The following is a 27706-nucleotide window of genomic DNA, read 5'->3' on the forward strand; positions in this document are numbered from 1 at the left end:
CCAGCTCGCAGCAGAGCAGAGTATCATATGGAACCTGCCCTTTGGGCAAATTTCAAATTTTTCTATAATGATGTATCTCTGCTGCTGGGACTACATTAGTATGCTTGCAATTGTATGGATTTCCACTGGTCTAACTGCCTGCCTTCAGGCACTATCCAGGATTTTATGACTGCATTTATGTTCTCAAGGCAAGGGTTTCCACATTATCAATGCAAATCCTCATTGCACCAATTTACCTGTCCAGAGGAGTGATATTGCTGGCTGATCTTGTCCTCCAGGGAGTTCTTGATTGGTGCTTCCCTATCTAGGTCCTGCTCAGATGTACCACCCAAGAATGATGTTTGCAGAAAAGGAATGTACATCACAGCAGCTGCATTGTTTGTAAAATGCCTTGCTTGGGCAAAAAGACTGGGTAACTTCAACATTAGGACTAATCTGACAAGAATTTGACCCCCTCCCAAGCAAGGCAGGTTTATTACTTTTAATGAAGTGAGATAGAAAGTGCAGAACCCTCTTTCCTACCCGCGCCCCTCCCCATGTTCACAAATTAGAGGTCAAATTCATAACATTCAGAGCAGTGTGAGAATCAAGTTTGGGGCACGGGTTTTCCCATGGACAAAATGTTCTATGCCAGGGGTGGCCAATTCCCAAGAGACTGTGATCTACTCACAGAATTAAAAACTGGCAGTGATCTACCCCCTTTTTGGGGGGTTCAGATCAAAGTTGTTTAGCTTTTTCAGGGAAGAGGTAAAATGTTGAGCTTTTTTTTTTAGGGAACCACAGTTGTTCAGCTTCTTTGGGGGGAGCCAATGGTCTGCCAGTGATCTTCCACAGACATCCAGTGATCTACCGGTAGATCACGATCAACCTGTTGGACATGCCTGTTCTATGCCATCTGGTGTGGACCAAAAACCTCACCACTGCCAGCACTGTGGCCCATTTCCTGTCCATTTTGGCCCAAAATATAGCACTAACTAGAAATAAAGTGATAGTTGTAGTTAGGTGTAGTTAGGAACTGGTGGTTAGACTAGGTGATGTCTGGCTACAACTTTCTGTAAAACACTGAAACCTCCAGGAACAAGTTGGCATTGACTTTTCCTTAAAAAAATAAAAGGCATTATTAAGCCCCCCAAATTATAAGCACCTTGTCTTTTCATATCCTTTTATGCTATAAATACAATGTAGGTTTCCTTTTTTCATAGAACTATAAGCACTGGCAGCCATTTAAGAAGACTGCTGTGAACTGAGACCATTTCCTCACTTTGTGGCCAGAAAGACCAAGCTCAAGCTGCTCAAGTCCAGCATCTGGACCAGATGTGGGACTTGTTTCCTCCACCCACATAGAACTGAGCTGCCAGCCGGGCATTTCATTGCTGGACACGAACTTCTGCCTGCACCCATTGTTGTCACCACTTCTGAGGTTCCAGAGGGGATGGTGAGGTTCAGAACTTAGATGGGGGTCCCAACAAGAGGCAATGCAAATTCCCAGTACTGAAGCCCCATTGGGCAGGGTGACACAATCTCTGCCCTTGCCTCAAGGGACATTGAGTCTCAACAGTCCCCATGAGCACTGGGGGCTACCACAGTACTCTGCTTACCTTCTTTCTGTCATCAGAGGGTCTCTCATAAGGGCTGATGTCTGTTTTCTGGTGAATCCTGACATGTTCCTCCTTGAAGCAGGTGAACAGCCAGGAGGAAGAGCAGAAAAGTTAGGAGATTCCAGGAGCCAGCAATGCCCCTACCCTGCAAAAAGGTGGACTTTGGCCAATGCAATATGCCAATCCTGGGTCCAAGTAATTATGATATTGTAAGAAATTTGGTTAATTTTGAGAGGTTACTAAAAACCCTGATAACTTAATTCAAAAATGTGTATGTCATACTTTTTAATCAGTTTATCGCACTGTCTTTTGATTTTATTAATAAGGAGAAATGGCTTTTAGTACTGTCTTGCATACTGTTTGCCACTGTTAATTTAATTTATCTGATGTTCTTTGTAACACCAGGCAACTGAGTTGCACTGTAAAACCACAAACTACTTCAGCTTGTCATAAAATATGGAGCAATCCGGTTAAATATTTTCCAAGTTTATACCTGTGTGAATATGAAAACTGAACACATTGCATAAGCCATGCAGAACTAGAAGGAAAACGTCTTCTAGGCCTGCAAAGTTTGAACCAGTTTTTAATGCATTTGTATTTTGAAATGGTATTTTTGTATACACATTTTACAGGGTAATTGCTGCAATAATTCCATCAAGGGCAAGGTATCTACAGAAACATTTTCAATGTACACAGTCAGCAACTTTTGTGCCTTGCTGTGTATCAACCTGGCAGCATTTTGGCCTTCTAAAGGAGACGTTTTTCAATGCTGTGATGGCTCTGTGGTTCCATCAGTGGAGTTGTGTGATTTCACCTACCAATGCAAGGATTGTAGTGATGCAGAACAATGTAAGTAGATGTCACTAGCTTTTTTTCACTAGTGTATTTCCTTTTTATGGTGTTAAATAGATTACAATACAAATCAACAGTTTTTCAGTGTTGTCCTAGAATCCAATATTAGTTGGATGCAATTAGTTCCTATCTCAGATCAGCTTTAAAATAAGTTTTGGAAAACATTGCTGGGGAAATCAAGTTCATATTTTGAAAATGGACAGAAATCAAAGACCCAGAGAGTGATGATTTATTAACTTGGTAAGCCTTTAATAAGACCTTAGTATCATGGAACATTTGCCACAAGGAAGGGGGGAGGCAGTTGGGGTATTTTTGTGTGGGGTGGGGGTGGGGTGGGATTGTGATAAGGTTGGGTATTTTGTGATTTTATATTTCTCTTGTTTACTGTTCTATGTACATATTTATATTTGCAGGATTATCCCCATTTTATTTAAGTATCATTTAGAAAACCAACACCCCACCTTCCCTTCTACTGCTTTTGCATCATTCAGGCCAGGCTGCAACAAGTTAAAACAAAACAATCTACTACAATGAATAAAATAACAGCATAAAAGCTGGAATAGGCTTGGCAGTTAAAGCATTCTAAAATAAGGGTCTAAACTTGGCTGAATATCTCTCCTCACTTTGGCAAGATCATTTTGAAAGATCATGTCATCCATGAAAGTAGATTGTGGGGTATATGGCAACATTAAAGGAATGGTGATCTAACTCTGAATGTTCAGGGTTGAGGCCTAACCTTAAATCTGAGGTGGGTGAGACCATCTTTCACTCCTAAGAATGCTGTGTTCCAGGAATGTCATGTGTTTTTTAGTATTCAAAAAAAGGAAATAAGGAAAGACCCTCCTGCAAATTCTTAGAATTTGCCTGCCCCGAGGATTCAATTAATATTTGGGAATGTTTTTACCCACCCCCACAATCTGCATAAGGATGCTAATTAAAACAGTGTACCTTATTCCTGCGATCATGCTTAGAAATGTACCACATGCCACAATGCACCAGTTCCTTCTAACTAGTATGATTATTATTATTTACCTATCAAATGCAGACAACATCTGTTTTAATGGCACAAAGTTACATGTACTGTATGTCTTCTAAGATTTGAAGGGGCACATGGTTAACAGCCAGTTTACTTACTGCAGCCATTTTTGAAATCTTTGACAACTCAACTATCAGTGAGTTTGGACTGTGGCATTATAAGAGATTTAAAAATGGACACTAACTAGACCAGTTTATTGAAAAGTAGAGTTTGTTTATACATTACTGGAATATGAAATACCAAGATTATATTCATCTGTATATATTGCTTTCTTTAATATAAATCTTGCCTGCATTGTTGCTACTAGAAATTTCAATGCTATTGCCACATAGATTGATTTAATGATAATTTTCATGTCATGATTATTCCCCCCCATTGTATGTCTGCATTTTCATAATAATAAAGGGCTCAAGGTATGAGCTTGTAGCTTTTTCTCTATGCCCTGTCCCCTTCCAAGAAGTCTACCTAAAATTCATAGACTGGACTTATATCCATGTGGTTCTTTTAATCTTGTAAGGTTTACACATAGCTTTAAGTCCTTTTAAAGAAATGTGGCCTGCATTTCAATAAGCTATTAACTTCAATATTATGGGAGGTAAAAACCTTACATTTTAGTAGGACATGCTAGCTGAGAGTCAGCCATATATTTTACTGTGCTCAGATCTTCATGAATCAGTTTTCAGTATGGGGCATCAAGTCTTTACATTTTCATTAGCTCTTTGAACTGACTTTCACATCTAAGCTGCTTCTGCTTTGCAGTTGTGTAAGAAGAAGAGGAAGACAAATGGCTGGCAGAGTGATTGCATATTGAGTCAGGTTCAAGATAACTTAAAATTATTCACCTAAGGGGGGAAATGAGAAACAGTTTCTCCTTAAAGTATATACATTCCTCCTCCCAAAACATATACTACCAGATACTTTTAAAACTGTCTTCTGTGGCCTGGAAAATTAAATGGGCATGGCTGAGCAGTAGTTTATGTTTAGACAGAAATGTGAGATACTGTGAAATAATGAAAAGATGTATAAATCTCAGACAATGTGGGGATAACATGTGTAAAACAACTCACCCATTTTGCTCCGTCTTGTATGTTTCAATTTTATCCAACAGGTTTATCTCCAAGCTGATTATATTCAGTGATGATTCTGAGGAGTAGATAGTAAAAATTAAATTCTTATTCCACAAACAATGGTTTTTAACACTACTCTGCTCCCTGAAATTAGTTTTTCTGGAGTCACCCCTAATTAAATTAGATAACCTTTAAGGTATTATATTGTGAAAACTATGCAATAAAATGTAATTACAAATCAGCAAACTTTTTAGTATTAAAAGAGCATCATATTTTGATGTATTTAAATAGTTTAGGAAACTGAGGAAAACTCAACAGAAAATATTTAGTGCACAAGCCACTTTTTGGCAGTGCGATCCTGCACATGTGTACTCAAATGTAAGCTTAATTTGGAATTTCCCTCCAACTAAGCAGGTGGCGCTGTGGGTCAAACCACAGAGCTTAGGGCTTGCTGATCAGAAGGTTGGCAGTTCGAATCCCTGTGATGGGGTGAGCTCCCGTTCCTCAGTCCCAGCTCCTGCCAACCTAGCAGTTCAAAAGCATGTCAAAGTGCAAGTAGATAAATAGGTACTGCTCCAAGTGGGAAGGTAAACGGCGTTTCCGTGTACTGCTCTGGTTCACCAGAAGCGGCTTTGTCATGCTGGCCACATGACCTGGAAGCTGTACGCTGGCTCCCTTGGCCAATAACGCGAGATGAGTGCCGCAACCCCAGAATCGGTCATGAATGGACCTATTGGTCAGGGGTCCCTTTACCCTTTAAGCGGGTATAGGCAAGCTGCATAAATGGTTTTACGGAAGTTTCAAATTGCAAGGAAAAAGTGCTGATTGCTTAAGTAAAATGACATTCTATACACCTAACGTTATGCTGTTCCATTCATTGTCAGTTTTGCTCTTTAGACTTTCATCACTGCACCATTTCAATCTTGCATGCTGATGTAAGAGTTGTTTTAAGGCTGGGGTGCTATGGTGTGGTTTTTATTTTTTTTAAAAAATGCCTTCCCTCTCCATTAATAGTTTGCAACTGCCCACCTGAGAAATGTGCAGGATCAAGCCTAAGAGATCTCCCCCTCCACCACCAGCGATTATACCTTTTTTGAAGATATTATGAACATATTGCTGAAAATGCAATCTAGCAAAGCATTATGTTGATGAAGATACAAATGTTTGAGCCAAATGCTTCTTTCCAGTGATTAATCTTCATTGCTCTATAAGAAAGGGTAATGCTGCTGAAATGTACAATACTGAATCATTAGTGCTAAATGCTGCATTGGTTATGTTACTGTGGTACTATTACTTCCCTAGATCTAGATGCTATACTCCTATTGATGCAGCCCAGAATTGCATTGGCTTTTTAGCTGCTGCATCACACTGCTGACTCATGTCAAGTCTGTGGTCTACCAAGACTCCTAGGTCCTTTTCACATGTACTGCTCTCAAGCCAGGTGTCACCCATCCTGTATTTGTGCCTTTCATTTTTTTTTGCCCAAGTGTAGTACCTTACATTTCTCCTTGTTAAAATTCATCTTGTTTGCTTTGGCCCAGTTGTCTAATCTGTTAAGGTCATTTTGAAGTGTGATCCTGTCCTCTGGGGTATTATCCACCGCTCCCAATTTGGTGTCGTCTGCAAACTTGCTCAGGATGCCCTCAAGCCCATTATCCAAGTCATTGATAAATATGTTGAATAAGACTGGGCCCAAGACAGAACCCTGTGGCACCCCACTAGTCACTACTCTCCAGCATGAGGAGGAGCCATTGATGAGCACCCTTTGGCTTCGGTCAGTCAGCCAGTTACAAATCCACTGAATGGTAGCATTGTCTAGCCCGCATTTTACCAGCTTCTTTACAAGAATATCATGGGGCACCTTGTCAAAGGCCTTGCTGAAATCAAGATAGGCTACATCCACAGCGTTCCCTTCATCTACCAGGCTTGTAATTCTGTCAAAAAATGAGATCAGATTAGTCTGACATGACTTATTTTTCAGAAACCCATGCTGACTTTTAGTGATCACAGCGTTCCTTTCTAGGTGCTCACAGACCATTTGCTTAATGATCTGCTCTAGAATCTTTCCTGGTATTGATGTCAGGCTGACTGGGCGGTAATTGTTTTGCTAGTCAGTCATCCAACTTGGTCATTTGCTTAAATGTTATGTTCATAATCAGAATTGGATTCTATGTTTCAATGCAAATCTGAAATAGTACCATTTGCTTTTGCTCAAATGCTGGTAGATTCCATATTTGTTTTATGTGGCGTAAACTTCCTTTCCATGTCTAACCACCCAATAGAGATGGCAGATTTTGATAGTGTAATATCAGAGTTTTTAACATGTATGAAATAGACCTGTGGTCTTTTATACTTCATTGTTCATTGTTTTAGGTAAATTGTAATCTGAAAGCAATCTGGCATGCTTTTTAGAAATGAAAAACGTTAATAAGTAAATGATATGGCATTTTGTATAATGCAGGTGTTCATTATGGAATGCAAAGTATTCAAGTAACCCTTTTAATATTAGGTTCCTATTATGGAAAATGTGATTTTGAAAGTGATCTGTGCAATATGAACAATGAGAAATCACCTGTTGACTGGATAAGGAGAAATGGAAAGAACATCATAGGATCTCCTCATTCTGACCGCAATGGGAACAACACAGGTAAGGGCAACTTACTCTCTTGCAAATAATAAACAAATCTATCATCATATAAATCAGTGGTGAGGAAACTTTGGCCTGCTGGATGTTAGACTCCAATTCCTATCAGCATAGCTCTACACCTGAGAGTATGTGTACACATTTATCTACCTATCAACTAAAGATAACACTTCATGCATCTGTTGAAGTAATACCTTTCTTGGTCTAGAGTCCACAAGACACATTATCATTTTTTATTCAACAAATTAACACAGCTACTCTTCTGGAAATTATTATTTTCTGTGAGGATTAAGACTGTCTTATTTGAAAACCTAAACATTTTATATATTCAGTGATACTGTTTGGCTTCTGGCCCTTTTCTGCCTTCAGGAACATGAACCCTATACTGTAGTATGTTTTGGCATGGTTGCCACAGAGTATTGGGGGGGGGGCAATAAGTCAAATGATAAGGGACAACAATGGAGAGGAAAAGGGAAGAATTCTCTTGCATATAATTATGCTGAGACCAAAGATATTAACCATCATAAGAAGATTTTTTGATGGTCCCTCTAGATGTACTTTGAACCTCTGGTAACACTGGAAACAAGTATTCTCAGTATCACATTGTACACGAAGGAATCATTTTACTCTGCCTTTTTTTTTAGACATCATCTTTTAAACATTTCTTGAGTTGGTAATTTTAAGACTTGGAAAGTGTACTAGGAGGCATAAAATTGGTTTCTGACCTAAAGTAGTCTTGGTCATTTTATTGAATTTAAATGGTCATCAAAAGTAAGAGATTGGTAGCCCCATTACAAATGGGAATTGGACTCAAATACGGTCACAGCCTCTGACTTAATACCAGTCAATTTTCAGCTGCACTTTCAGGAAATTCTTTTTTTATTCAAGCTGGATGTAATGCATGGCAGTCATAGTTCCTGCCCTGGGTGACTCTCTGAAAAGGTATGGCCTGCCACTTTCCTGGGTTTGCAGCGATATGTCGTGCTGGGTCTAGAATAGTGACTGCTTGCAAGCCTAGGCGGAATTGGCAAATGTCAAGTTGTGGATTTGTGTCTGAGCAGGCCAGGGGTCAAAGTCAGGAAAGCAAAATGAGAAAAGAGTGACTCACCCAATCAAAGATAACATATTCCTGAAGTTCAGGGTCCAGGCCAAGGTCTGAAGTCAGATAAAAAGGAAGGAGCAGAAAGAACAGCAGGGAAGCAACAGAAGGAAAGACAGTCCCAGGAATGATTTTAGGCAGCAAGATGCAGAGTTACAGAAGGGTGCCTTGAGCACAGCCCTTTTTTGATCCTTAGGATATGCTACAAGGTTTCTGGCTGAGGAGACTGAGGGGATCGAGTGAGAGGTGGAGGAGATTTTAATGAAGCTTTATTTGCGTCAGCCATCGGCCATAGCAACAAAACAGCAATGCAATATACAAAGAACAGAAATAAAAAGTTTATTATATAAAACACACTTTAGGGTCCTGAATCAGCAGTCAAATAGTGGCCCTTATTCTGATTGCCCCACCTAAAAACCTTGCAACCTTTGCTGTCATCTGCTCCTCTTGATCTGCCGGGAGAAAGGACACTGTGGCAGTGGTTGGGCGACCCGGAATGGACGATAAGAGAGGGGTGATAATCTCATTCCTCAATTCATTATATAAAGAGTGCAAGCCTGAAGGGCATGTGCCACTGATTTGGTACTGACTCGGAGGAGATGCTGAGGAGAGAGGAAGAGGGGAAAATGAGAGGTTAAAACATTGACAAAGCAGGAGGGAGAGAGAAGGAACCATTGAGAGAGGGCTGTGGAGGAGAAAGCAGCCTCTGCCTTCCCATAACAACACCAATTCAGCCAAAGCTCCCACCCATAGCTGTCAAGTTTTCCCTTTTCTCACGAGGAAGCCTATTCAGCATAAGGGGATTTCCCTTAAAAAAGGGAGAACTTGACAGCTATGCCACCAGGAGCAGAGCTTGAGGCCTACAACTGGATTCCAAGTTTGAGAGATTCAGACTGCTCACCTGGGTCTAACTCGGTTATTTGGCCTCCATCCAAACTCCTGGTGTGGTTCAAATTGTATGCCTGCCTCTTGCTCCCTCACTATCCTCCCCTCAAATTCCAATTCTGTTAAGTTGCCTATTATTTGCTGTTTCCTTTCAGGGTGACAGAGGCTGATACACAAGAGATACCACACACTGTTTTAGGGGGGGGGAGGGCTGTCATTCTTTCCCCTCATCCACCTCACTACAGTTTGAACCCAAGTCCTATGGTTGTCTCCACAACAAGGGGTTGCTGTTATGGAATTTGAGGTCGCTTTAAGAGTGCCAAAGCAAGGCACCTCCAGGAGTACATGGCAAGAATCTAGGCCCTGCCTCAATGGCATTGCCTGGTCTCTGTGTGTAAGGGTTAGGCCGGGGTTGGGAACTTGAGGCCAGGCCACAAAATGCAGCCTTCCTGGCCTCTCTGTGGCCCTCGGGACTCTTCCATGGCTTCTCCTCCTTCTCTACAAACACACAGTCTCTCACCAGGCCTAGAGATGTAAAATTTCCGGAAATTTTGAAGCTCGGGGAAAACCCCACCCACCCCTGTTTTTTTTTCCCGGGGGACGACGACGATGGAAATTTTCGGAAAAAATGGGAAAAAATGCTGCACTTCTTTTTTATTTTCCAGATTGGAAGTCATTCTGTTACTTTAGAAACATAAAATATAACTATGGACAATTTTAATGGGCATAAAATTATCACAAGTAGCTTATTAAAAATATAGTGTATCCAAACGATTATTACAAACAGAATTTACTTTTAAAATATTTATTTGTATTTGTAACAAATGGAGCAACAATTTCCTGAACTGTTTACTAGTTTATGTGGAACAAAAAAAAAAACTCCACAAAACAATTTTTAAAAATCCAGAAGTAACAATTATTCATATTTCCTCTCCACAGTATTTAATCCCCCCCCCACAATTTTTCTGAGAAAAACAAAAAAGGCTTCGGGGAAAAACGTTTTTTCCCTGAATTTTTCCGGGGTTTTTTTCCGGGCCTTCACATCTCTAACCAGGCCTAGCTTGTAAACTGCTTGAGTGCTTTTGCCTGCTCTTGAAGTCTGGTAACGCCTCTTGCCTCCAAGTGTCCCTATTTTCCAGGGATGTTCCTGATTTAGAGAAGCCGTCCTGGTTTCTGATTTGATCTTGGGATGTCTCACTTTTCCTTAGGATGTCCTTAATTTCATTGAAGAAATGTTGTAGGGTATGGTGGGATGTCCCAATTTTCATTGCAGAAGTGTTGGACATCCGAGTCGTTTAATGTTTTATGCTTTTATGTTTTTATATATGTTGGAAGATGTCTGGCATGGCTGGGGCAACCCAGTAAGATTTGTAGGGTATCAAGAGTAAAATCATCATTATGGAATGGAACGCCCCTATTTTCATTGGAGAAATGTTGGAGGGTATGAAACCGAGGAAGCGAGGGCTGAGAAATTTGCCCTGTTGGTTGAGGAAGGAAGAAACCTGGATGGGGTGGTGGCCAGTCCTTTAAAAGGAGACTGGCATCCTGTCCCTCTGAGATTTTGCAGGGCTGTGGGATGTAGGCCCCCTGAGATCTCATGAAAAAATAAAATAAAAACCCCAGCCATGGCAGCACCTGCCCTACCCCAGAAATCGACCAACAGCTTCAATGGGCTCACTTAGCAACAAGTAATCATTTTATTTTCAAAAGAATCTCAAAGAAATATACAAAATACAAATACAATGTAGCATATTAATAATAAAATAAAAACCTATTAAAAAACACCATGCTATTCCGTCAGTAACACAGCCATCCATATCCCTCAGTAGAAAACCCCAGCCAGTCACTTTGTATGACAAAAACAGAAATGTGTATAGCCTTGGAATTCAAATTAAAATAATCTATTCCAACTGGGTTAGCACATTCACTGCCACATGCCTGTGGAGGGCAGCCTTGTTCTGATAAGACTCTGAATGGCCGTGAGCAACTTTATCTCATCAGAGCTCTTGCCTTGAGCTATAAACACCAATGCCCATGTGCCTATCAAAACAACTATTGCACATCTATACAACCATACAGCAAATAGGATCTGTGCATATCATAAAGCATATGACTTCCCCACGAGAATCCTGTGAGCTGCAGTTTACCCCTCACAGAAGTAGAATTCCTGACACCCTTAGCAAACTACAGTTCCCAGGATTATTTGGGGGGAGTCATGTGCTTTAAATGTATGGTGTCTATGCAGCCTTTGATTTAGGAAAAGGAAATGGAGAAAGTAAACTTCAAAAGTTAAACAACTATAAAGAGAATGGGTGCAGTAGTAGCACTCCTTAAATTAAAGTCCACTGGCCAGGTGTTTCAAATTGGTCACAGCTGGTTTCAGTTCCCCTAGGTCATCCACAACATAAGGACCCAGTCAGCAGTGGAATATCTGAGCAGATAGATTTGATGGCCTTGTTCCCATGTTCCTTGTTCACCTGGCACTAATCAGACATGTGAGTGTTCAAAGGAGAGGGTGGTGGCTTGATGGACAGAGAGAAGCTGTATATAGTTAGGATTTGGCATGGAAGGGGGCAAAACTGGTGGAGTGGAAGAAGGTAAGAAAGGTGCTTTCTGTGGAGTCATCAAAGCTTTTGAACCCCAAAGTTTGCAGGAAGAATCTGATTTACTGCAATGCACCTTGCAACACCTTTTTAATTGTCTTAATAGACATTGGTACCTCGGGTTACAGACGCTTCAGGTTACAGACTCCGCTAACCCAGAAATAGTGCCTCGGGTTAAGAACGTTGGTTCAGGAAGAGAACAGAAATTGCATGGTGGCGGCGCGGCGGCAGTGGGAGGCCCCATTAGCTAAAGTGGTACCTCAGGTTAAGAACAGTTTCAGGTTAAGAATGGACCTCCGGAATGAATTAAGTTCTTAACCCGAGGTACCACAGTAATCTAAAAGCAGCAGCAGCACATGAAAGCGGGGGTATGAGAAAATGTGGCATTGAGTTGCTGCTCAGTTTGTACCAAGAACTCTCAGCTTGTAAGAAATATATCAGCTCTGATCGATCTGTTCATGGAATATAAAGTAGATTGTTTCACTTTAATATCTGATGTGTGACTCCCAGTTGTCCTAATCCACAGTGCTCAGTACTGGCTACAGGCCAGTTGCCCAATCCATTATCAATTTTCTTTTCTTTTCTTCATACTGAGTTTTCCAGAATTCTACAAAGTCTAGGAAACCAACTTCTAATTTTTTCCCCTTCCTATCAATAGCCCATTTCCTTACACTGTCCTCTGAACACATCCCATTTCCGGCAATTCTGAGGAGCAGAGTGGTCTTTGTGGCTAGCAACCAGCTCACATGTCAGGTAACTGGACTATCTTCTCTTCATATTGCTTGCTGTCACTGCAGTTTGCAGACACACTTGGACCGTTCCTTTTTCTTCTTCTTAGATTTCGTTTTACTATTGGATTGGTCAAATAAATGGAACCCTCACAGTGGGACTCCAAACCAACTCTGATAGAGCCTCGGGGACTGTATGGCAAGAAAGAGGAGGAATTAAAAATCAGTGGCGAAGAGCTGTGATCACAATCAACAATACTCTGAACGTTGAGGTATGCAAGCTGCTCTGGCATATTCCAATACTGGGATGAGTGAAATGTCAACTTAAAGAGAAGAACTTGCACTAGAAATTTAATTCGATTGAATAGTAAGGTGGAATTCTGATGAAAAATTCATGTCTGGTATTACTTGACCTTATCTCAATGATTTAATGGAAGCATTCATTTTGTAATTATGCATGTAACTCAAACTGAAATTAGTTGGATAGTATATGAAGTGGGAGGACATAATAATGAAACCCACTTACAGTAGCCATGCACTTACACTTATTTTTCAGTAGCGTTTTGCTTAGAATGTTGAACCAGACCTGTACAACTTATCCCCCTCCAAGCCTAACATATCCTATGATCCACGTAGGGCAGCCCACCTAGGGCTTCATAGGCACCCTATTCGTCTTCCTTCCTGGCACTGAAAGAAAATGAGGTTCTTAGTGATTTGCCCAAGGTCCATGTCAGTCAATAGGACTTTTGACAAACCTGTCCCATTGATTTCAGTGGCACCTAAGTGCAAGTAATAGGCTGGATCCAACACATTATTCATATCAAGCTTCTTAGTCATGTTGATTTACAAGGTAGCTAAAAGTATAAAATCACAATAAAACAGGAGCACTGAAGACTTGCTAATATGCATAGGTTATAATTTTACCAGTGCTCAGAACTGTATTACAGTGGTACCTCGCAAGACGAATGCCTCACGCAACGAAAAACTCACAAGACGAAAGGGGTTCGTGATTTTTTTTGGTGACTCACAAGACAAATTTTTCTATGGCCGTGCTTCGCAAGACTATTTTTTTTTGCAATTTTTTTTTTGCATTTTTATCCCTATGGGAAAGCGCGCTTCGCAAGACAAAATTTTCACAATATGAAACGACTTGCGGAATGAATTAATTTCGTCTTGCTAGGCATCAATGTACTACAGTTTTCAAGCCTATAGCAAACAAGATTAATGAAACTTCCATTTAGGGACCAGCCCTTTATCTAATATCTATTCAGAAAAGAGTTTTAAAAATCTGTGGAAACTCAAAAAGCAACATCTTTCCTATCTCTAGTAGGGCTAGTAGCTTAGATCCTCTCTGGTCAGTACTCAGTTATATGTTGCATAGAAGTAATGGATGCACAGGGATGTAGTTATATTAATGTTCTGCCTTTCCTCTAAGGCATTCAGTGTGGCATACGAGGTTCCTCAACCACCCAGTGTGGCATACGAGGTTCCTCAACCACCCATTTTGGCATACGAGGTTCCTCAACCAGTGTGGCATACGAGGTTCCTCAACCCCCCCCCCAAAAAAACAACCACCCATTTTTCTCTTCAGAACAACGCTGTGAATTAAGTTAGGCTGGGAGAGAATAATATTCTCAAGGTCAACTGGTAAACTTCATAGTTGACCAGGAATTTGAGCCTGGGTTTCCCTGCTCCAACTTTGACACTTAAACCTAGCCTTTTCCACTTGCTTCCCTCCAGAAGATTTGGACATCAACCGACACCACCCAATGGCCAGGGATGATGGCAATTGTAGTCAAGAAACAGCTGGAGGGCACAAAGTAGGGAAGGCTACTCTAAGCACTATGCCACACTGGCTTAATGGAGGGGATTGTTGGTGTCTGTTCCCCTGCCCTCTCTTCTAACACTGATGCCAAAAAGGAGTGGGCACAGAGGACATGTTTAAAGAACACATCTATGTTAGGCCGTAAGACCTTCGGGTAAACTAGAAAGCAACAAAGAGAGAGCCGCAGCTTCTTCCAAGCTCCCTTATAAGCTCCCTTGCAGATAATTTTAGATACTTCAGTATTGTAATGGACAGTATTACTACTGAATAACCATGTCTCCCTAATATTCTGGTAAATGCTATGCAGGTTTCCATCAAAGGACAAATATTTGAACCTTGGGCACCAGGAGAAACCATTGCTATTGATGATGTTTCAGTCACTGAAGGATGTCTGCTAGCTTTTGGTAAGGATGCATTCCTGTAGCTGTACTAAATTATTTATCTGATGCTTAATTAGGAAAAGAAAAAAACCCACAAAGCAAGAATGCCTTGTTGATATTCTAAGCGTAGATACTAATAAACCAGGGATTTCAGGCATCTGTTTTGAATTTACTTGCATAGCTGATCTTAGCTTGTGGTGAACCTTTAGTATGCAACAGATGCCATGGGAAGAATCTGACTGTTCATGTGTCATTGTAGATCTACCTAGATGCTGGTTTGTTGGCAAAACAAGCTAGTTCAGTGAGTAATGCCTGCCACAAGCAAACAAGTAATCAATCTTGTGATTTTGTGCACTTGGAACTTCAAAAACTAAAAGTACATAGTTTTGACGTTGACAAAAGGCGGCAGTGACAGATGAGTTTTAATGTATTTGGGACTATACATGTGCATGGCCGGACCACAAGCTGGTGCTTCTTTCTAGAATACCTTCTGGCCTCCTAGATTTGTGCCAGGCAAATCTGTTATTTCTGTGTGTTTTTTCTTGTTTCTGGTGTTGGGTCCAGGTTTTGGGGATTTTGTGGACAAGATGCCCTTGAGGCCCCCCCTCCTTCCTATCCCTAGCAGCCCACTTCCTCCTAATAATTGAAGTTATTACCCATTTGCTAGCCTTATGCCCTGAGCACAGTCTACATTGGGAGTGAGAGTGTAAGGTGAGAGTGTAAGGTAAGTGGAAGCTGCGCCTCTCAAAACTTGTTCGTTTCCCCAGAGAGGACAGATGTACAAGCAGTGAGTGGAGGAGTAGGTTCAGAAGGTGATTGGGAGTGGGACCCCTGCTTTTTGGGCCTTGGCAGATGCTGGACATTGCCAACCTTTGCAGCCAGCCTTATAAAACATCTGCCTTGCACCTCTGCTCCATTGATACTGACCTTCTGGAGACTGCAGTAAAAGAAAAATGTCAGGGGCACAGGGCCAGAGTTTTATTGCCCTAAATATGTGACCCCAAATAACTGTCTGCATTACAATAATTTGGGTTTACTGCCAATAATGTGGAGTGCAAGGCAGCAACTAAAGCCTACAAGAGATACTGGGAGATTTGCCAAGCACATTTAAGCCCTTGGAGTTGCAGAGTTCAAAGATGACCTCAAATTGTCTCTTAAAATGCAGCACTGGGGGCCCATCTGTTTATTTTAGTGAGGTGATTCATGTTATATTCTAGAATGTAGTGTTTATGTCTCAGATAAATTTAGCTCCAGCAAACAGTTCTGAGCACAGGAGTCCAAAACAACCAGAGTCTCCTGAGACTGAAGGAAAAACTCGCTTCTTCAGTACACATGTAGTTTCTTACACCTTTTAGGATTCTCAGCAATATTGTTGCATTGTAGAGCAAACATAACTCAAATGCCCTAGGAATTTGGCAGTAGTGTGAGATTTATTTCACATGGTACCTTTAACAAAAATAAAATAAAATAAAATACATGAATAGCATATGTTATACCTGTGGAGCTGGGCATTTTACTGTTAGGTTTATGTGTGTTCTGCTTTAAGTGTTTGTTCTACTTGCTTTTTATTGATTATATTATATTATTTTATGTGTATACTCTAGACATGCATATTTATGAAACAAAAATAAATAGTAGCAGTTGTTCATGTAGTTTTTATTTTTATGTATAATTCTTATACACAGTGCTTTTTTCTAAAAAAAATGTTTAGGGGTACTCTAATTGTGACTCAATAAAATCACCATTTTATAGTTCAAATTGAGGAATATAAATACAGTAAATGGACTAAAGTACAAAGATTCACAAAACGTTTAGGGGTATGCGTACCCCTGCGTCCCCCCAGAAAAAAGCACTGCTGATACAGTAGCCTATCCTATATAATAAAGTCCCTGTGTCTCTGCGTCTAGTCCCTGTGTCCCTGCTACTGCGCATGTGCCCCATGGACACAGGGACTGGGCACAGGGACTGGACGCACACAGAGCCCCATCCCTGCGCACTCCCCGTCCCCGCGCACTCACTCGCGCCCTCGAGCCGGGGGGGGGGGCGAATGCGGTTCCTCTCCCTCAATGGCTTCCCCTCCAAACCACCGTTCTGCCCCTCGCCTCCCGACTAATGGCGCGAGGGGAAGAGGGAAAGTCTTACAACAGAATATTAAAATACAATATAAAATAAAATAAATAAAATACACCTCTCTTTCTCCCAGCGGCGCCCATGGTGGCAGGCAACCAAGGGGCGGAAAGGAGGTGGCGGTGGGTGGATCCCGGGGCCGGCTAGCCTCCTCTCCGTAGGCCGGGTCAGGCCTGGCCGAGGAGGCGGCGTCGCGGCCCCGGCTTCTACAGCCGAGCGCCGGGGTTGCGATCCGACCTTGCTGCTGCTGAGACACGTGCTTCGGGCTGCTGCCGCTGCCGCCACAATGGAGGTCTGCTCTAGCATCCGTTATTTTAAGGGGCTTCAAGATACATATATATAATGTTTGCATGTTTTTGTTTGGCCTGTCCTGCATTTAGATTTGTATAAGCAATATATGTATCTTGTACCAAGCATGACATACATTCCTTTATCAAATGTCGGCTAGCTTCCAAACAGTGCCTCTTAAGAGTTTTGAACATATTAGACTCCACCCCTGTAGTTTAGTTATATTATACATATTTCAAAACCAAGCGTCTGAATCTAAGTACACTTTCTCTCCTATGGATTTAGAGCCAGACTTGTAGCACCTTAAACACTAAAGAGATTTGTTGTAAGATAACCTTTTGTGGATCACTTCATCAGATGCAGCTTATGCTGCAATAAATCTGTCAAGGTGTCACAAGATTCTTAGTTGTTTTTGATGCCACGGGCTAACATCAAGGGTCTTCAACCGTTTGGACGAGAGTGCTAGGGGTGGCCAGTCTCAAAACAGCTGCTTTGGGTTCTTTTTTTTAAAAAAACAATGACCGCTTCCCCAACATAAAGGGGAGGCGCATTTTGCGCAGTCGCGTGCAGCCCCCCCCTGGGATCCCTGAGGCAGACCTGGAAGTTTGGAGGCTGGCACTGCCTACCTGAGGCTGGAGGCTGGAGTCACCGCCCACTCAGTCAGCCGACCAATCCAGCCGAGGGGAGGCATGCCAGGGGGATCGGCCAGGTAGGATCAGGTAGGCTTACCTGCACACAAAGAAGAGGAGCCATTCTTCGGAAGCAGCCGACGGATACATTTTCTGTCTTGTGTACCTTGCCTGAGTCCCACTTCATGCCTAATATTCATAGCCTGATATGGGTTCTTCAGTACACAATATACAACTGCTGTGTCTGTTGAGAGGGTCACATTCATGTGTTATAAAGTCCGCTCATCCTTTTTGAGTAGTGAAGTGCAGTCTGTCCCCCCCCCCACTAACAGTACATGAATGCTCCCTTAGAATGCCCCTCGTGTTTTGTGTGTGGATAATCATGCCTGAGTATGAAAAGTCAAGTGTCAAGTGGTCTTCAGAAACTGAGTTTCAGGCTAGTTGCTGCTAGGTTGAATGGATGCAATTGCTAGAGTGAATAGATGTAACAAAGGGCAAGAGTCTTTGTATCTTCAGTAGTTGTATGGAATAAGGAATTTTGGCAGGTGTGCAGCTTGTAATTTTATGGCACTACAGGGGTTCAGAAAGCTGTCAGCCCACTCTATTGCCAATATTCTTTTAGAAAACCTACTATCTTGTTTCAAATGTTTCTTAAAGAGACCAATCTGTTATAAAAAGAAAGGATATAAAAAGTACAAAAGAGCTGAAGTAGATATTTAATTCTATCTCTATGAAGTAATAGTAGATTTGGACTTAAAACAGAAGTTCTGCTCTTAGAACAGATATTTCTCTTTCTCTGCCTTGCTGTTCTAGGTTATCTTGAGAATTTAAACATTTCTCCAATCTTGCTTGATATGCATAGGAAAATGTCTGTTTGATAATGACTCCTGATATGTAAGCTCTTGGTCCTTATCACAACCCATTTTTGAGTTCACATAGGCTAACTATAATGAATTTGCATCCTAAGTTTTTCCTGAAAATTATCTGTGAATGTTTTGTGTTATATCTTTTCCAAATATTTGCTGGATATTTGTAGTATTAAATTTCCTTATCTGACAGTTGATAATTGATGATATTTTATAGTTTTTCTATATTGCATTTTGACAGTATTTGATAATAGCTTAGCTTCAATGATTTAGCTATGATTAATAGCTGCTGCGTAATGGCGTTTAGTAATTCACAGTATTGAACTAACATATGCCACATACCTGTCTACTTGGAAGAAACTCTGCTTAGTTAAATGGGGCTTACTCTCAAGTAAGTGAGTATAGGAATGCAGCCATACAGTAGTATTTAGTATCTGGTGGCTTTGAAAGTTACATGGTATATAATTCCTGATAATATGTAAGTGCTGATAGCTTATGATGCTTTAGGATACCAAAATATTAAAGAAACACCAGCAAATATAAACCACCTGACTTTTTATGTGAAATGAATGTGAATGAATTTGAAATTTCATATTAAAAATGTTAATACAATTGGAAAAAGATTAGTTTTGAATAATTAAAAATACTAGTTTCAGCTCTAATCTAGGCACTGTAGAACACAAAGTAGATTTTTCCTTCTTTTTTAGTTTTCAAATTTATCATGAATCAGCATTTTTTCTATGTAGCTCAGAGGTAGACTATATGCTGTGCATATAGAAGGTCCCAGGCTCAATCTCTGACATCTGCAGGTAGGGCTGGGAAAGGCTCTTATCTGAATCTTGGAGAGCTACCACCAATCTAGGGCAGCCTTAAGTCCAGATTTTCCTAGACATTATGAGGATTTCAAAGGTAGAATTGATGTTGGGGGGGATTTCCGAATTTGCGGGGGGTTGGTTGGTGTTTTTGTTTTAAAAAAATGCTCAGCAGCTTTCAGGTTGTCCTGGTTTTTACCTTTTGAAATATGGCAACTCTAACCAATCAAATGTGCACAATATGAGTTGGATGGACCAATGGTCTGACTCAGTATAAAGCATCTGCCCAAGACTCATTCATGTACAGTATATATGTTCATAATATTTGATGACTTGGGCCAAAGTGCTGGCTTTCCCTTTGAAAAGGTAGATTCCCTTGGGAGGTGGTGGACTATCCTTCCTTGGAGGTGTTTTTTATATATATATAGCAGAGGTTGAATGGCCATCTGACATGGGGGTTGGATTAGAGGACCCTTGGGTCCCGTCTAAGATTCTATGATTGACATAGAGTAATATTTTATACTACTAATTTATAATGACTGATTCACATATGCAAGTTGTCTCTTGTTACTAGAATGATGGAAACAAGTACAGTGGTACCTCGGGTTACGAACGCGATCCGTTCCGAGTCGCAGTTCGTAACCCGAAAAGTTCGTAATCCGAAATCGCCATTTTGCGCATGCGCAAAGCACTATTTTTGCTATTTTCACGCTTTGTGCATGCGCAAATGCGCGCGGCGCTTCTGCGCACGCACGCGCGGCGAAAATACTCCCGGGTTTGCACAGTTCGTAACCCGAGTTGTTCGTAACCCAAGGTGTTCGCAACCCGAGGTACGACTGTATATATGAGCTGAATAATAAGATATCAGGTATATGAAATTGCTGTGGTGTGTCACATCTGCAAGATATGACTTCTGTGGAAATGCTGCTCACTCTTTAAATTAGCGATTTCCCACTCCAGCTACTGTTCTTTTTCAAGAACCCTTGAGATTCTGTTCTAGGCCTGCTCAATTTGCTTCTGTCCAGATAATTGGTGTTACATCTGGCTCCTTCCTATCACAATACTTCCCATATGCCTAGGTTTAAGCCTCTCCAGTGTATCCCCCACCCACCTGCAGTCTTCAAGAATCTTTCTTGTTGCTTCTTTCAGTTTAATTCTTAGCTTCTGTTGCTGCATGACAAATTTCAGCCCAAGGCCTAAATTATTCTCTATTAATATGTTCTCTTGCCCTGTGGTTTTGGCCTAGCTCTGGTGTTGTTGTTTTTTAAGTTAAGATTAATTGACATGAGATTGGGAGGGGTTTATTTACTGTACAGGCATCCCTGTCACTTACATTCTGGGGCCCCACATGCATGAACGGAAACCCATAAAGTGGGGAGCACCCTCTAAAAAAAGCCTCCAAATGCCTGCCACTCCCCCAACTCATCTCCAGCTTTCTCTCCCACTCTCTTGCCAATTCAGACAAAAATATCTAGAGTTGAAGCTCTGGGTTTGGCTAGAAGCTGGAGGATGCATGGTAAAGCGGCTGCAGCAGCTGTGTCTACTGCTGCTGCTACACTACCCCACATGTCAGCTATTAGGTGGGTAGCCTGAGCAGCCAAAACAAAGACCTGCTGCACCTCAGGTCTCTTCAGCCTCCTAGGAGGGTCTCCTTGCAAGCTATGATGACTCTCCAGCTCTCTTTGTTTTTTACTATATTATGCATTTTTTAATGTTTTTATATTGTGAACCACCCTGTGATCTATAGATGACGGGTGGTATATAAATGTAATGAATTAATTAAAATAATAAAGTGTGGTCCTTATTGACTTTCCACGAGACAGGCCTCTCTACGTTTCATTCCTCTGTGATATAGATTGTTGTTCAAAGCAGTTAGCATGCACAACGAGCTCATCTTTTCTGTGTGTACTTAGAAATGGCAAATGACACATTGATTCTTTCATATCAGTAAAATTAAAGTAGATTGCCTAGGAGAAGAGGGAAAAGGTAATATGACTACATTGGCTACTCAGAGCTTAGCCATGTAGCCCAGAGGGGACAATGTTTGCAACTGTAAGGATTACAAGAAAACAGCTCAAATAAGTTTGTGAATATTGTTATAGATCTATTATAAACATCCCATTACTAACCCTGATTTATTTCTGAAGCAATTCTCATTTCAAATGATTTATTGATCATTTCTCTTTTCTTCTTTTTTTCTGGCTTCACCAGTTGTCTAAATTAATTCATAGTAGAGCAATGCACAATATTCATTGTCAAGAAGCTTGTGAAGTTGGAAAGAAAAAGGGAAATGCTATTCTTTTCAGGTTGTATCCATGGTGGCCTTGCATTAGTGCTTCTGATTCCATAAGATGGGGGGACGAGGAGAACAGGACAACCCAATTTTTGCCAAGTGCCATTGTTTACTGTGGCCTTTACTGCGGTATCCCATGTTGTTCTCTAGGGTTCCCCAATTCTTAAATGTTGCTTGCTGTGTGGCATGTGGGACTGTGGTGGGTAAGGAGTTCAGAAAAAAAGTTGATGCCCTGCCTAGTAAAAGTGTGTAAAAGTCCATTCTGATGATGCAAAGCAGCCATTAACAAACCCTCCAAGTGTCCCTATTTTCCAGGGACATCCCTGTTTTAGAGAAGCCATCCCGGTTTCTGATTTGATCCCGGAATGTCCCTTTTCCCTTAGGATGTCCCTATTTTCATTGGTGAAATGTTGGAGGGTATGGTAGAATGTCCCTATTTTATTGGGGAAATGTTGGATGGTATGGAGTTATCCAGTCCCCAAGCTGTCTGAAGGCAATCCTGTATACAGATTTTTCCCCTAAATGTTTAATTATGTTTTTTATATATGTTGGAAGCTGCCCAGAGTGCTAGGGCAACCCAATAAGATGTGTGGGGTGTAAAAAGTAAAATTATCATTATGGAATGGGATGTCCCTATTTTCACTGGAGAAATGTTGGAAGGTATGCATTAGATAGTGGTGCCATTCAAGTCAAACTTCAGGGCATTGGTCTCAGGCTCTGCAGTCTGGGAGTGCATGTCTAAATGTCTGCCAAAGACAGCAAGAAATGGTGAGGGCAGCAAATAGTCCCAGTTTCGACACTGAGTCTAATGCCAACGACTGCAACACACACACACCCCTTTCCCCTTTTAAAATCTTTGTATAGTGGTTTGGCAGTTGTGTGCTGTGCAGTGGAGCTCCAGCTACACCTGCCATTTTCATTTCCCCTGAAATACCTCTGCGCCCCACAGGGGCAAGCTACACATTACATCCAAATGCATATACCAAAGTCTTGGCTTTTAAAAAATGAAAAGCCAGTCATGGGAGGTTGCAGTGTTGAGTGGAGGAACGGTGGAAGGGAAGGGGATTCTTAGCCCTTTCTATGTAGCTTTATTTCCACTCAAAAACAATTCAATAAATTATTATTATTTTTCACACTACGTTCTTTTCAGAAGGGGTGAAAACAAGTTTATTCAATTCCTCCCTGTCAAGTAGTGCTGCTTCTAATACCATAGCTCTAAAGAGCTGGGTTTATCCCTTGTTGCTGCAGTTTCCCTCCCTCAATGAACATTCATGTTTATAGATCTCTGTACGTCTATTTCTCAAATGCATGACCTAAACATATCCAGAATATTATTTGATTTTGTTAAGAGGCAGGACTATTTAGTTATACTCAAAGGGCTCATCCACGCTTTCCCCCTGGGCCCAAGGGCTTTTTCCATTGTTCCACGGCTGTGCCTTGCGAAAAACCGATCTTACCTGATGAGTTGGATCTTATCTGATCTTACTTGCGGAGTTGAAAAATCGAAAGAGAGATTTTGCTTGACCAAGCTTCAATTCAATGTAGCCATCATAATGATTTTATATGTAGGAATCTCAACTTTTATTCTTAAAGTTTTGATCTTGCTCTTAGCAGATAATCCTTCATTGTGTAAGGAGAGAGTCCATGCTTGTGAAGAGACCCAAGTTCCAGATCAAGAGCGCTTCAGTAATTCTTCCAGCATCCCTTTCAATGGCATACATGGAGGATTCTGCTGTAAGATTTATTGAATATAACTTTATTATAATTAAATTATAAAACGATCTCTTCAAAATAACACTCAGTCTACATTATTTTTATTACATGGTCATATTCTGCTGAACTGATAGGGACCACCTCTGTAAACAGCACCTGTAAACTTACATGGGGGTTATGTTCCAGGGTTCACGCCTAAAGCCAAAATTGTGTATAGCCAAAACCAGGCATCCCCAAACTGCGGCCCTCCAGATGTTTGGGGCTACAACTCCCATGATCCCTAGCTAAGAGGATCAGTGGTCAGGGATGATGGGAATTGTAGTCCAAAACATCTGGAGGGCTGAAGTTTGGGGATGCTGGCCAAAACCATTGTGTTCAGTGGCGGATGGGATTACCAAAGCCATTTTTGTCAGAACCCTGCCCCCTTTCTGCCCCCTTAAAAATTTTTTTTTTTGCTAAAGAGCTTATATAGTAGTTAGATGACAATCAGTCTTTATTGAGCATTTGTTCTGATTATTTTAAGAGGCAATTATATGGCAACAAGCTTTCATCCTGATTTGCTTGTGGGGTGTTTGCATTTCCTCCCACTAATGATTCGCTCAACCAACACACTGCAATGCATTTTGTCCTACCTTTCCAAAATGTAAAAGCTCATTTTTTTAAAGAAGTGCATTTGTTGTGCTGGGGCAACAGACTTTAATTGTGCAATTCCAGAATTCTGGTATGTGCTTGAATCCGTCCTGCAACATATTGACAGATTGGGGGCACCCTGAATATTTTCTTTATGTGGGAGCCCAAAGAAAGGGAATATCAGGAATCAAAGGAACAATGATCTTCCAATAATGAAAGCAATGTCAGATTCAATTAGCCTAAAGGAGAGTAATACATTGTTCTTTCATTCAGTTCAACAGATCTGCAGTTTTAAGATTCACCTGTGTGACTGGAATTCTGATGCAACTGCAGAACATGTTTCCTGGGTTCCTGTGAAAGAATTACATGATCGTGGCTTAAAATCTCTTCTTCTGAAAGATAGAAGCAGCGGCACCAATGGTAATAAAAATGAATCAAACATGCATTTGTCAGCTGATGTGAAACTGTGGTAATTATTATATATATATGGAGAAGGACCTTCATGAAAATAGAATGAAAAACTGCAGATAAAGATAAGAAATTTCAATGAAATGAACATATTCAGAGTATGAGGTAGGATAGCCAAGGCTTCCCCTTGTTCAGTTTCCACATTTTGTTTGCTCATTGGTCAATTGTAATTCATTTTTATTATGCTTCCTCTTGTTGTCTTCGAAAGGTACTTTACCTTTACCCTGCCTCCCAGTGAAGCTTGACAGCAGGTGATGGAGGGCAGCTGGCATGAATTCTGAGCAGGGATGCTTACATAGTTGAGTACCCTTTCCTTAAATTCTTATCCCATTCCTAGGCTGCAGCTGCTGTTACTCTTTCCAGCTGGAGAGGAATCTAGGGAGATCCTCTGCTCTTTAGAAGAGCTGCAGCAGTGACCGCCCAGCCTTGGGTTAGCTTTGGCTGTGGAAAGGATATGTGAAGTGAGTTTTCTTTCCATACATGTGGCCTGCAGATCTATTGTAGGGAATTGTCTTGGCTCAAGATCAAATCCTTTGCGTGGGATTCTTCTCCCTTCCTCCTTAGGTTCATAGTGTAGTGTCAGAGGCTTGTTGAAGAAGGGAGGGCCTAAAGGTGGAGAGAGAAGTGAATTAGCCTCATGTTATTTGCGTCCTTCACTTATGTCCGTAATCTCCATATTTTTGGGAGCTAGTATGTTTTTGTATGCTTACCTAGAAAGTAGCTTGGGTACTGTGAGGGACAGGGGATATCGCGAAGTCCCTCCCCTCCTGAGTTCAAGCCCGTCCCCGAGCAAAGGGGAAAGCAGGGAGAGTTCCGATTCCAGTGGGGAAGCAGGAAGTCGTGTCCGAGGCTCAGGCAAGGTAGAGGAGCCAGGGTCCCAGGTGGGACAGGAAGGGGCAAGTAAGGGGGGAAGACCCATCCCCCCAACTCCAGAATTACGCAGGAAGAGGAGGGGCAAGAGGATGGGTCTGCCAAAGCTTTTGTGTTGGAGAAAGACGCGCCAAAAGCCATTAGGAGGTTCTGAAACCGACTGACAACATCGCTCCGTGTAAATAGCAATGACTTGAGCACTGTAAATACGCAGCACCAATAAAAGAATAAAATGCAGAGCTGCGTAGCGTCGTTACTCTGAAGTAGTCCACTCCGGCCACTGTGACAGCAACCTCCTAATCATTTTTGGGCTACTTTGGAGTTGCCGGGATGAGCGTGTCAGAGGCGGAGAAGTGGCGGCAGATCGCTGAGCAAGCCCAGCTAGAACTGCAACAGCTGTCGCTGCAGGCGCAGGGAGAATTGAAGGCAGCTAAAGAGGAGACTAAGAAGGTCCAGGACGACCGGCTACAACTTGCGGAACAGGTGAGAGAGCTCCAGGAAAAAGAGCAGCATTTAAGGGCGGTGGCGGTAGACCTCCAAAACAAGCTGGATGCAGAGAAAAACAAGGCGGGAGGGGCACCCCAAGTCCAAGTGCTGCCAGGAAGGAGAGCCGGGACCCTAGTAAGCAAGTTCAATGGAGACCCGAAGGAGTTTCAGGGCTTTGAGACTGAGATTGTGTATGCTCTTGAGCTGCACCACGATGAGTTCCCTGATGATGAGCACAGAGTAGCGTTTATTGTGGAGCACCTTACAGGGGCGGCCAGGGAGTGGCTAAGACCGTTAATTGCAACAAGGAATCCTTGCATGAAGAATGTCAAACTATTTCTAGAAGGTTTGAAAACGATGTATTCGTCCGATAGTCATATGGACCAGACTAAGGAGGAACTTCATAATTTACGCCAAGGAAATATGACAGTTCGCGCGTATTGGGCGAAATTCACCATGCTGGTGCACAGATTGGGGTGGGATCTGGAGTCTGCCCCAATGCAAGCGGCGTTTTACTTGGGGTTGCATGAGGAGGTGAAGGATGAGCTCTCGAGAGGTCCAAAGCCCAGTAATATGGATCAACTGAGCAAAGCGGCTCTGGCGGTGGGGGTGAGGCAGGAATCCAGATGGAGCGACAAGCAAGCAACGCGCGCAAAGCGGGCTTGGTTCCCACGGTCGCAGGAGAAGCCACTCCCTCAACAACCCTTTCAAGCCACGCCTGGGGCCAGTCAGGACCAGGAACCCATGCAGATTGATAGCGCGCGCGCGCGGGCTTTTCAAACCCCAGCGGCGCCAAGACGCAAGGAGGGAAGGGGTGGGAATTGCTTTCTCTGCAACTCCCCCCAGCATCTCGTCAGAGACTGCCCACATCGCAGGGAGTGGCAAGGAAAGGCGGGAACGGTTGTGCCCTCCCCCACTGACGCAGCACCACAGCAGGGAAACGGGAAAGCCTGGCTGCAGGAGACAAGGGGCGGCAGCCAGGCACAGTCAGCAGACAACAGCCCCAGCCCACCCACCCGCACAGAGAGGAGCAGAGCCAGCCCACCCCTCCCAGAGCAGGAGTGGTTCTAGAAGTGACGCTCACGCTCCCAAATGGCTATCCATTGACGGTCCTCGCCCTAATTGACAGTGGTGCCTCAGCCAACTTCTTCTCGAGAAACTTTGCAGAAGAGCACCAGATCCAGCTTCTGCAGCTGGATTTTCCTCTGCACGTGGCAACCATTGACGGCAGAGAGCTGCTGGGAGGGGCCATCACTCATCAAACCCCCCCCATGAGAATGACGGTTGGAAGGCACTCAGAGACACTGGCATTCAACGTCACCACCATCTCAGACCCCCCAATCGTTTTGGGCATGAGCTGGCTGGCGCGCCACGACCCCTCCATAAGTTGGCATCAGAGATGCATCACTTTTGGATCGGACTTTTGCCTGGAACATTGCATGCAGCACCAACCAGGGGAGGGGCCTCCGATAGCCACGGTGGCCACCATGCACGTCAAAGGGGGTGAGGCGATACCCAAACCATACTGGGACCTGCAGGAGGTCTTCAGTGAAGCGGAGTCCGACCACCTGCCCCCACACAGGCCTTTTGACTGCCAGATCAACCTGGTGCCTGGGGCAACTATACCCCCAGCCAAGCTGTACGCCATGTCAGACCAGGAACTGGAGGATCTGCGCGCTTTTATCGACAAGAACCTCAAGCGGGGGTTCATCAGAGAAAGCAAGGCAGCAGGGGGCAGCCCGGTCTTCTGGGTGGACAAGAAAGACACGCAACAGCGCCGTCTTGTGGTGGATTTTAGACGGCTGAA

General features: G+C 42.5%; 1 protein-coding gene across 9 annotated transcripts in view; it reads left to right on the forward strand.

Annotated features, from left to right (window-relative positions):
* The first annotated feature begins 2109 nt into the window (after positions 1–2109).
* Positions 2110–27706, forward strand: part of MALRD1 (MAM and LDL receptor class A domain containing 1) — a 258550-nt gene continuing 232953 nt past the window's right edge. For 6 of the 9 annotated variants that reach the window (XR_009558403.1, XM_060280800.1, XM_060280803.1 and 3 more), the window contains exons 1-7: positions 2110–2447; positions 7063–7200; positions 12443–12537; positions 12623–12784; positions 14645–14741; positions 23344–23466; positions 24349–24495. Coding sequence is in view for 7 of the 9 variants with exons in the window: in XM_060280800.1 (XP_060136783.1) it covers positions 2285–2447; positions 7063–7200; positions 12443–12537; positions 12623–12784; positions 14645–14741; positions 23344–23466; positions 24349–24495 (925 nt within the window). In the remaining 2 variants the exon portion in view is untranslated. Of the gene's footprint in view, positions 2448–7062; positions 7201–12442; positions 12538–12622; positions 12785–14644; positions 14742–23343; positions 23467–24348; positions 24496–27706 lie in introns of those variants that run through there. The other 3 variants (XM_060280801.1, XM_060280802.1, XM_060280806.1) reach the window with 3 other exon arrangements.

The sequence above is a fragment of the Zootoca vivipara genome, chromosome 12, assembly GCF_963506605.1.
Source record: "Zootoca vivipara chromosome 12, rZooViv1.1, whole genome shotgun sequence".
Lineage (NCBI taxonomy): Eukaryota > Metazoa > Chordata > Lepidosauria > Squamata > Lacertidae > Zootoca > Zootoca vivipara.